The sequence below is a fragment of the Anomaloglossus baeobatrachus genome, chromosome 4, assembly GCF_048569485.1.
Source record: "Anomaloglossus baeobatrachus isolate aAnoBae1 chromosome 4, aAnoBae1.hap1, whole genome shotgun sequence".
In the NCBI taxonomy this organism is placed as follows: Eukaryota; Metazoa; Chordata; class Amphibia; order Anura; family Aromobatidae; genus Anomaloglossus; species Anomaloglossus baeobatrachus.
Window position 1 is genome coordinate 331,416,021 of NC_134356.1, and position 11,994 is coordinate 331,428,014.

The window sequence follows — 11,994 nt, forward strand, 5'->3', positions numbered from 1 at the left end:
CCGCAGGTTACCCATGATGCGGCCCTGAGACTGTTAGATCTATCTCAGGGTTCGTTATCCACTAGTTCTTATGCCATTGCTTTTAGAACTCTGGTGGCAGAACTAGATTGGCCAGAGAAGGTGTTGATTCCTATCTTCTGGAGAGGGTTGGCAGGCTATGTCAAGGATGCCCTTGCTACTCGTGAGGTCCCTGCTTCTCTGGAGGACTTGATCACAGTTGCAACGAGGATCGATGTACGCCATAAGGAACGTAGACTCGAGGTCTCTTCCTCACGCCCTAAGCATCGGGCTATTCCAGTTGTTGAGGGTCCACTACCATCTTCCTCAGCATCTGAAACATCTCCCACTCCTATGGAGTTAGGTCATACGTTCTCCAGACTACGCAAGTCTGGTCCTCCTATATGTTACGTATGTCGTCAGGCTGGGCACTATGCCAACAAGTGTCCTAGTCGTCAGGGAAACTCCCTGGCCTAGTAACCATTAGAGGGGGGTTACTAGAGACGTCTTCTGCACCCTCTAAGTGTTGTATCCCAGGTCAGCTCTTGTTATCTGAGAATACATGGCCTATTATGGCTTTTGTGGATTCCGGAGCTGACGGGATTTTTGTGTCCTCAGGATTTGTAAAGGGACACAATATTCCCTCTATCATGTTAGAGGCGCCTATTCCTGTCCGTGTTGTTAATGGAACTATGTTGTCTGACTCCATTACATTGAGGACAGTTCCCTTGCGCCTTTCCCTGTCTCAGGGTCACATAGAGGAGATTTCTTTTCTTGTTTTGCCTGAGGGTATAGACGACGTCCTTCTGGGTCTTCCATGGCTTCGGACTCATGCTCCTCACATTGACTGGGAGTCTGACAGCATTATTAGTTGGGGTTCGAAATGTCAGTCCCGATGTCTTCCCTTACCACCTAAGGTCGTTGCGGTTGCATCAACTGATCTCTCTCCCATACCTACACCCTATTTGGATTTCGCTGACGTGTTCTCCAAACAGGGTGCTGAGGTTCTTCCACCCCATAGGCCGTATGACTGTGCCATAGACCTTATCCCAGGTTCGGTTCCACCTAAAGGCAGGGTTTACCCCCTGTCGATACCTGAGTCGGAGGCCATGTCGACCTATATAAGAGAGAGTTTAGAGAAGGGGTTCATTCGTAAGTCTGTCTCTCCCGCGGGAGCTGGGTTTTTCTTTGTTCGGAAGAAAGAGGGTGATTTGCGTCCCTGCATAGATTACAGGGGTCTCAACGCAATCACAATAAAGAACAAATACCCATTACCTTTAATTTCGGAGCTCTTTGACAGACTGAGAGGAGCTCAAGTTTTTACGAAGTTGGATCTGCGGGGTGCGTATAACTTGGTACGAATTCGAAAGGGTGACGAATGGAAGACCGCTTTTAACACCCGAGACGGTCACTATGAATACCTCGTCATGCCTTTTGGGTTATGTAATGCACCCGCAGTATTTCAGGACTTCGTAAACGATGTGTTCAGGGATTTACTGTTATCCTCAGTAGTGGTGTATCTGGACGACATCCTGATTTTTTCTCCTGATCTGGAGACTCATCGTCAGGATGTCGTTCGTGTCCTTTCCCGTTTAAGGGAGCACTCATTGTTTGCTAAACTCGAGAAATGTGTATTCGAGCAGTCCTCATTGCCTTTTTTGGGTTACATTATCTCACAAGAGGGTCTGGCTATGGATCCTGCGAAGCTCTCTGCTGTCCTGCAATGGTCCGAACCTCATTCCTTGAAGGCGGTGCAACGCTTCTTAGGATTCATAAATTATTACAGGCAGTTCATACCCCATTTTTCTACTTTGGTGGCCCCTTTGGTGGCCTTGACTAAGAAAGGTGCTAATCCCAAAGCCTGGTCTACTGAGACATCTCAGGCTTTTGAGGCAGTAAAAAGACACTTTTCAACTGCTCCCGTTCTTCAAAGACCCGATGAGAATAAGCCCTTCCTCTTAGAGGTTGATGCCTCTTCAGTGGGTGCTGGTGCGGTCTTGTATCAAAAGAACGGTGCAGGTAGAAAAAGGCCGTGTTTCTTCTTTGCTAAAACCTTTTCACCGGCAGAGAGAAACTATACCATTGGGGATAGGGAACTGCTCGCCTTGAGATTAGCCTTGGAGGAGTGGCGTCACTTGCTGGAAGGAGCGAAACATCCTTTCCAGGTCTATACAGACCATAAGAATCTGACGTACTTACAAACCGCTCAGCGTCTGAATCCTCGCCAAGCCCGCTGGTCCTTGTTTTTCTCCCGCTTTCACTTCTCCATCAACTATCTGTCTGGGAGTAAGAATAACAAGGCAGACGCCCTGTCTCGCTCTATGCTTTCTACCCAGGAAGAGATTGACGAACCTCGTCTTATCCTTCCCTCCAGGGTTTTTCATACGCTCTCCCCTGTGACGTTAGACCAAATCCCACCGGGCAAGACCTTTGTTCCGCCTGATCGACAGAATGATATACTGTCATGGGCCCACACCTCAAAGGTGGGTGGGCATTTTGGTATTAGGCGGACACGAGAGTTACTGGAGAGGTGGTATTGGTGGCCACACTTAGCCAGCCACGTCAAGAGATATGTCGGTTCCTGCTACTCGTGTGCTCGCAACCGTCCATTACGGCAGAGACCGGCTGGGCTCTTGCATCCTTTACCAGTGCCAGATAGACCATGGGAGGTGGTAGGCATGGACTTTGTGGGTGATCTTCCATGTTCACAGGGACATAGATTTGTGTGGGTCATTACGGACCATTTCTCCCGGATGGTTCATCTCGTACCGTTATCGAGAATCCCATCTTCCAGGGTACTAGCCAAACTATTCCTCAAGCATGTCTTTAGGCTTCACGGGATGCCAGATCGTATCATTTGTGATAGAGGCCCGCAATTTACTTCCCGTTTCTGGCGAGATCTTTGTAGCCTTCTGCAAATTGAGTTGAATCTCTCTTCGGCATACCATCCGGAGACTAATGGTTTGGTTGAACGTACCAATCAATCTATGATTATATACCTTCGACACTTTGTTGCTGAGAACCACGATAACTGGTCCTCCCTCCTACCCTGGGCAGAATTTGCCCTTAACAATTCGCTGGCTGAGGCCACTGGGCAGACACCGTTCGTACTCAATAATGGGCAACACCCTAGGGTACCGGTACCGTTTCCCGCTGCTGCACCTCCTCCTCTTGTGGCCGACTGGGCAACTAATGCCAGAGAGGTTTGGGATCGGACTCAAGAGTCGATCCAAGCAGCTAAGGACCGTATGAAGACGGTGTCCGATAGGTTTCGTCGCCCGGCTCCTGTCTTTTCTCCAGGGGACTTTGTGTGGCTCTCTGCAAAACACGTGAGACTTAGAGTGAGCTCTGTCAAATTTGCTCCTCGCTTCCTGGGTCCTTATGAGGTTCTTCGACAGGTAAATCCTGTAGTCTATCAATTGAAGTTACCTGTCCATCTTAGGATTCATGACAAATTCCATGTCTCACTGCTAAAGCCGGCTATTTTACCTCACGCTCGTGAAGTGCACTCTCCTGCCTCTGATTCCTCTCGCTCTAGCTATGAGGTACGAGCCATAGTTGGTTCTAAGATGGTTAGAGGGCGCAGGTTCTTCTTGATAGATTGGGAGGGCTATGGCCCGGAACATCGCTCTTGGGAGCCTGAGGAGGCTGTCCATGCTCCCGACTTAGTTGCCGATTACCTGCGTCGCCGGGAGGGGGGCCCTTGAGGGGGAGGTACTGTTACGGTTGCTGCGAGCACTGGAGACTATGTCCAGATTTCTTGCTACTGCACATGTGCGAGCGCTGGAGACTAAGTCCAGATTTCTTGCTACTGCACATGTGCGAGCGCTGGAGACTAAGTCCAGATTTCGTGCTACTGCACATGTGCGAGCGCTGGAGACTAAGTCCAGATTTCGTGCTACTGCACATGTGCGAGCGCTGGAGACTAAGTCCAGATTTCTTGCTACTGCACATGTGCGAGCGCCGGAGACTAAGTCCAATCTTGGAGCCATTGCACATGTGTGGGTGACATCATCGCTGACACGAGGTCACATGTCTCTGGCACCTTCTATGCCGATTGGTCGCTGGTCATGTGCTTGTGACGTCTTGCTCGGTGATAGGCCAGCATGACGTCACTCCTGTCGTTCTGGCAGCGGATTGGCTCTGGTGTCCTCCATCTTGGATGAGGCACAGAGTCTATATAAGACCCTGACACACGCCGCATGGTGCTCAGTCCTCTTGGTTCATGCATATGAGTAGACGCTCTGTGCGCGTTCCTCTAGGCATTCCTCTGTCTATGCTAGGTGAGCGCTACCGGCAGGGTAGCGTTCTTATACCTTACAGCTTCGGCTGCTGTCCGTATCCTTACCTCTTAGGGGAGCGGACATAGGCAGGTGCCTGAGGCACATGGTCTGGCTGGGCCTTGTGATTCTACTCGTAGGTGGACGTTGCCGCTAGGGTAACGTTCCTTATACTGCGTCTGGCAGTTGTTCGTATCCTCGCACACTAGGGGAGCGAACAGAGGTAGGAGCTTTGTGCGGCTTACGCTGCTGTTCGTCTCTTTTGCACCACTAGAAGAGCGGACCTAGGCAGGTGCCATATCTAGTGGTTCGTGTCCTCGCACACTAGTGGAGCAAACGCAGGTAGGAGCTTTGTGCGGCTTACGCTGCTGTTCGTCTCTTTTGCACCACTAGAAGAGCGGACCTAGGTAGGTGCCATTTCGCACACATTGCCTTTGTCTCTGTGATTGTTAACAGAGATCATTCCACACACCCTCCAAGTAAGGGAGGAATTGCTTTACTTACTTATTATATCCTTCTGTGAGTTAACAGAGGTATTGCACTCTGCCATAGTCTGCAGCAAAGTCTTTGCACGGTGGACCCTGACTGTCTGATACTCCTTTCGGTTATTATCAGACAGCCCCCCGTAACAGTATGATTATTGTATATATATATATATATATATATATATATATATATATATATAAGAAAAACAAATTAAGATGATCAAGTGTAAATAACGCCATGTAAAGCCTCTGCCACACTTACGTGACAAAACGTAACGTTTTTGTCACGTACGTGTTATAGGGGTGGTTTTGTCCCCGTGTGCCGTGTTTATTGCACGTACGTGTTCTCCGTGTGTTATACGTAATAACACACGGAGAACGGAAAGCCCCGCCTTACCTGCATCATCCGGCGCTGTCTGCGGTGCTGAATGACAGCGTCCGGCCAAAGACACGCCCCGCTGACGCTGCTTCCGGCCCCCAGTGAAGAAGAAGCGTTGTTCAAATTCACTGGGGGACGGATGCAGGGGACAGCCGCGGCAGAGACTGCAGGTATGGTGGAGGTGAGTATGTGTTTTTATTATTTTTACACTGACACATGTTTTTCTCCAGCGCGTGTCACTTCCCACATCCACACTACATCCGTGTGGTACGGGTGCGGGCTGTGTGACACCCGTGCTGCAAGAGCAACATGAACATTTTAAAAAACACACGTTCCGTTCCTGAATACTTACGTGTGTCCAAAACGATAACAATACATAGGACCACGTGGGCCCGTGTCTCCGGTACATGAAAAAAAAGGCACACACGTTCCAGAGGCACGTGAGTGTGGCAGAGGCCTAAGGTAGATGTACTAAAGCTTTTCTTTCATTGTAGCCAGGTAAACACTCCAGAACATGACACTGGGAAAAGTCCACAGTATGGCATGTATAAAAATGTGATCAGTCGGACTGCTTTGGCTAATGGAATGGCAACATTTAGTTGTCAATTTTTTTACATACATATTCTTGAGCAGTAACAGAGGAACGGCAAATCACGTAGTCCTAAGTAGATCTATTCAAAACTGTTATATCATGGAAAATACAGCAATAAACTGAAAAGAAAATAAGTAACTGCTGTTGTTAAAGTAACAAACAATTAGAATGGGGTTTGTCGTGACTTTGACTGCAACAGATGGTGTACCACCAATAATAGCTAGGTATTGCTACAACATTGCAGCACAAAACAAGTCAATGGTGTCAAATTGTGACCCATAGGATATTTTGAGTGCAACAAGCAAGTCCACTGGTGGACACAGACAGAAAATGGCCCCTGTGCAAGAACAATATATGGGCCCTTTCCGGTTCCAGAGCTCCTGAAAATGCACTATTTCACCTACTTTGGAGGGGGATATGAGCACGCTTATCTTTTTGGCCCCTGTACCAATGAAATGTCTGCCCGAGTAAGTCACAAAAAATTCACTGCTGATGGACTTTTTGTGACTTGCTTGTCTCGGTCAAAGTAGCTTAGGGGTTGCAATGTGACCCTATTGACTTGTATTATGATGTGATGTAACAATAAGACCTAGCGATCTCTGGCCGTGTGATGTGTTGCAGCAAAATTCGCCCTGTAGCCCCAGCCTTATCACAATATTTGTTTATGGACTACATTCAAGCATTTAAAAACTGTCTTCAAATTCTTTTATTTTAGGTGATAGAAGAAAACACAGTACGACAATATGATTCCATACAGAAAATCATGAATGAGAAGAGTTTCTTCAAACAGGCGATGAGCCACTCTGATCGCTTGAAACTGTTTCCTCTACACCGGCGGAACTCCAGTAAAAGAAAGTCCAGACCAAAAATTACTGCCCTACAAGAAGAAACGGAAGAGGAAGCGCAAGAGACAAGATTGTGATCGAGCACAATGCAGAATATTTCCAACAATCTTTTTTTTTCTGTCTTGTCAAGGTGCCAATAAGAACAGGAAATGTAACACTCTTGATAAGATTCTTTAGATCAAAGCTTGGAGAAATTTTCCTTATGAGCATTGAAAATTCACTTGCTCCAACGTAGTTTGTAATGTACTGTTACGGAGCAACTGAGGGAATTTTGAGAAATAGAGGGACACACCATGTTCTTATTTCAAGTGATTCATAGTGAAACCTTTTTGAGGCTATTAGTCAAAATTTCATTGAAAAGGAATTTTTGGGTGGAATGTCATCTTCTCAAAGAAGATGGTTGGCATGCTGCGCATATAGTGAAACTGACAAAGTATCAAAGAAATTCTGGCATAGATAAAGGGGTGGTCTTCCAATAGACGTGGTCTTTATAGAAGTTATACTGTAATAGTCATGCTTGGTGCTTACTACACAGACACCTATGCCCAGGTCAGATAGTACAACAGTTCACATACTGCCTCACAGATAATGAACATACAGTATTGTATGTGAACTACAAGTTGTTTTTCAAACACTATCCGCACCACTTCTACTGACTTGTAACAACAAACCACAATCTAAGCTGGTAGGATATGAGATATTTTATAGTTTTCTACACACTATATATTTTCTTTTTTTAATTTACTGGCTAAAAAAGATAAATTATCGTAATTTGCAGGAATATTGCTTTAGGATTCACTAAACTATTGATTTATTGAATAACATTGTGCACTTTTTTCATTTTTTACTGCAATATTTTCATAGCATTGTAGATATTTTAATATTTTTTGGAGAATAATTTTAGCATTTTTTTAGATTAGTATATTCAATAATATCAAATGCCCAAATCAGCTGCTGTACATTCCTAGAAGCTAATGCAATACCATTTAATTAATATTATTTTAACTATTTTTTTAAATTTCATTTCGAACATATGAAATTATTTATTTCCGATGTTGAAAAGTAAACTAGAAATTAATTCTCTTTAATACTCTCAGCACATTGTCACTTGAAAATCTAAGATTTCTAGATTTACTAGAGACATATTTATAGACTGTATTTAAATTAGTTTGATATGAAGTGAGGGAAGGAATTATTAAATACTGAGTAATAAATCAGAGCCACTTATGTTACCACTACTGGAAAAGGTACAGAATTTGAAAAACTAAAAGTTTGTGAACGTTAAAGTATGGTACATACACTGTCGGAGCCCATTATTTTCACCCGCTTCTCTATTCCTCAAGCTTTTTTATTACCTTATGTGATTTTTTAAGATTGAGAATAATAGCTACCCTGCAGTAAAAATTAAGAGCGTAATGTACTGTTTCACTATATTTTTAGTAAGCATTTCTCTCATGATATTTGGTTAAGCTTCCCACACACTTGTGAAAATCTTAGTAGCCTGTTTGCATATACTGGAGGCCAATTAGTGCGTAACTGAATAATATTCTCACTGACCTTAAGGGTATGTGTCTTTTTCCGTACTTTTTTGAGTGGGTCTGCTTAAAATGAATCTGTCACCAGGTTTTTGCTTCCTCATCTGAAAGCAGCATAGTGTAGGAAAAGAGACCCTGATTCTAATGATGTATCACAATATACTTGGTGCAGCAGTTGAGACACAATTAGGTTGTGTGCGTACGTTGCATTTTTTCCTGCGTTTCCGCAGCATTTTGAGCTGCAGCGTTTTCATGCCAAATTGCATGTGTTTTGATTTCCAGGCATAGTCTATGGAAATTAGGGCTTTCTTGTGCGCACAATGCTTTTAAAAACGCAGCGTTTTAGGTGCGTAAAATTTGTCAAAATCTCTGCATTTGAAGAAGCAACATGTCAATTATTTTTGCCATTTTGGCTGCGTTCTACACCCATTGAAATCAATGAGTTGTAGAAAAACACTGCCAAAATGTTGAGCAGTGTGCTTGCATTGCATTATTGTTGCGATCCGCATGTTTTTTTAACATAACAAAGGCGGGTCTTTCGTCTTTCTCTCTCTGTCGGTTGGTCGGACTCTCTCTTTCTATATGTCTCTATCTCTCTCTCTGTCTATGTCGGTCTCTGCCTCCCACCCCCTCTTTAAGAGAAGCTGTAGTAGGAGAGAAAAGGCGCAATAGGGTCTTACCCAATTTACAGGGCAGAGGGAAAAAGGGTTAAAACACACTCACCTGGCTGGGTTGTGCCAGTCACAACCCCTTAGAGAACGTGGATGAGTGCTTTAGTGGTTCAGCAGCGGCCCCGTGTCTGAGCAAAGGATATCAAAGTGTAGACTGGAGGAAAAACGGGTTTAAAAACCGCGCTAGGAAACCACGAGCAAGGATGTAAATGAATATTTTTCTTTTATTTAGAGCATTCCAACGCGTTTTTCCTCCAGTCTACACTTTGATATCCCACCCCCTCTCTCATACTCACTGATCCACGATCTCCGGCGCGGCGCTGCACGGCGTTCACACTGTGGCGGCTTCTCCTCTTTTGAAAATGCCAGCTGCTCATTAATCCATCACGTATTCCCTGCTTCCCTTGTCCACCAGCGCCTATGATTGGTTGCAGTCAGACACGCCCCCATGCTGAGTGAAAGATGTCTCACTGCAACCAATCACAGCCGCTGGTGGGCATGTCTATATCAAGCAGTAAAAAAAATAAATAATTAAAAAAAAATGACGTGCGGTCCCCCCAATTTGGATACCAACCAGGGTAAAGCCACTCGGCTGAAGGCTGGTATTCTCAGGATGAGGAGCTCCATGTTATGGGGAGCCCCCCAGCCGAACAATATCAGCCAGCAGCTGCCCGGAATTGTCGCATCCATTAGATTCGACAGTCCCGGGAGTTTACCCGGCTCATCCCGAATTCCCCTGGTGCGGTGGCAAACGGGATAATAAGGAGTTAATGGCGGCAGCCCATAACTGCCTCTAAATCCTAGGTTAATCATGGCAGCCGCGCGATCACAATGAAGTCGGGTGAAGTTCATCCGAGTTCATTCTGATCGCATGGAACTGTCTCGCAGCCAGCCATGCTGTTTTTGACAGTGCGGCCCCACTCGGCTCTGCTGGAAGTCTATGGGGATGCTGCAGAGCCGAGTGGGACCGTACTGTCAAAAATGTGCGTTCTGGATGCTTTTCCCACTCTGTCTATGGCAGAGCAAGCATCCAGAACGCATGAATTCTCCAGGAATATGCGCACGTTGCGTTCTGCCGAATGCGTCTCAGTACGCAGCTTTTTCCGCTGCATTCTGAGACGCACAGCAGTGACTTACACGCTGCGGAATAGAATGCAATGTGCGCACACAGCCTTAAGGGTGCTTTACACGCTGACATCGCTAGCGATAGCTAGCAATGTTGTGCGCGATAGCAACCACCCCCGTCGTTCGTGCGACATTTGGTGGTTGCTGCCGTAGCGAACATTATCGCTACGGCAGCGTCACACGCACATACCTTTTCAGCGACGTCGCTGTGACCGCCAAACAATCCCTCCTTCAAGGGGGAGGTGCGTTCGGCGTCATAGCGACGTTACTGCGGCGTCACTAAGCGGCCGCCCAATAGCAGAGGAGGGGTGGAGATGAGCGGCCAGAAAATACCGCCCACCTCCTTCCTTCCTCATTGCCGGTGGACGCAGGTAAGGAGATGTTCGATGTTCCCGCGGTGTCACACACAGCGATGTTTGATGCTGTAGGAACGACGAACAACCAGCGGCATGCACCACCAACGATATTATGAAAAGGAGCGACATGTCAACGATCAACGATTTTTGACGCTTTTGCGATCGTTGATCGTCGCTCCTTGGTGTCACACGCTGCGATGTCACTAACGGCGCCGGATGTGCGTCACTAACGACGTGACCCCGACGATATATCGTTAGCAATGTTGCAGCGTGTAAAGCACCTTTTAGAGTTCTTAGCTGTAGCAGAGCTCAGATAGCTAACCCCACCCACACCACAGCCTTCTGTACATTGTCTATAGACAGTGAGCTGCTCATCACAGGAGGGGGGTGGGATCGACCACAGGCTTTCGTGCCCTTTAGTCCTAGCAGTGACATAATCACCTGGTGATAAAACCTTCATTACAATTAAACAGCACACAGCTTGATAAGTGACACATTACTGAATTTAGTGTTTTAACCCCTACATTATGCTGTCCTGAGATGACATAGCATAAACCTGCTGACAGATTCCCTTTAAAAAAAATGGTAGAAAAAGTGCTAAGAAAATGACAAAAATTATTATGATACAAGTAAAATATATCTTTGTACCGTGTTAGCCAGTAGAGATAAAAAAAATTGTTTAAAAGAACAGAGAGTCCTCAGTGGTTGATACCTTTTAATGGCTAACTGAAAAGATGGTAATAATTGCAAGCTTTCGAGACTACTCAGGTCTCTTCATCAGGCATGGTATAACACAAAATCTGAAGAGTCACGTATTTATACACAACAGGACTTAGAATAGTGCAGTAAAAAAAAACTGTTGTGTATAAATACGTGACTCTTCAGATTTTGTGTTATACCATGCCTGATGAAGAGACCTGAGTAGTCTCGAAAGCTTGCAATTATTACCATCTTTTCAGTTAGCCATTAAAAGGTATCAACCACTGAGGACTCTCTGTTCTTTTAAACAATTTTTTTTAAAAATTATTATTTAATTTGTATAGGGAAACTACTTACTGTTCATATATTCAGGCTTTTGAACGCCTTTAAAACCCCTTAACGACCCATGACATACTGGGTACGTCATGGATTGTGTGCCGTTAAGCCCCGCCCCCTGCCGCGGGCAGGCACCGGCGATCCGCACACATATCAGCTGTTTTCAACAGCTGACATGTGCGCCTGATAGTCACGGGTGGAATCGCTTCCACCCGCGGCCATTAACCCCTTACATATCGCTGCCAAAATCTGGCAGCGATATGTATATGCGCGCCGCCATGACAGTCATTTACCCTGCCCCCACCGGAAGTCACGTGATATGATCACGTGTCTTTCGGTGGTTGCCATGGTAGCACAGGGTCATGTGATGACTCTTGTAGCTAACATGACTCACTTCCTCTCAATGCCGGAATACAGCCGTCATTGAAAGTAAAGCACCAAATCTGCAGTTCTCAGCTCTGTAGCTGAGATCTGCAGATAGGGCAGAGCGATCGGATTGCTGATCGCTATAGCCCCCTAGGGGGACTAGTAAAATAAAAAAAAAAAAGTTTTAAAAAATTAAAAAAAAATAAAAAAACCTAAAAGTTCAAATCACCCCCCCTTTCACCCCATTGAAAATTAAAGGGTTAAAAAAATTAAAAATATACACATATTTGGTATCGCCGCGTTCAGAAATGCCCGATCTATCGAAATA

The 11,994-nt window shown here is 45.5% G+C and overlaps 1 protein-coding gene across 1 annotated transcript in view; it reads left to right on the top strand.

The window, feature by feature from the left end:
* CFTR (CF transmembrane conductance regulator) overlaps positions 1 to 7,553 on the top strand; it is a 227,079-nt gene extending 219,526 nt beyond the window's left edge. Inside the window, exon 27 of the mRNA XM_075345036.1 lies at positions 6,449 to 7,553. Within this exon, the coding sequence (XP_075201151.1) occupies positions 6,449 to 6,655 (207 nt within the window). The 3' untranslated portion in view covers positions 6,656 to 7,553. The remainder of the gene's footprint in view (positions 1 to 6,448) is intronic.
* Positions 7,554 to 11,994: the final 4,441 nt, after the last annotated feature.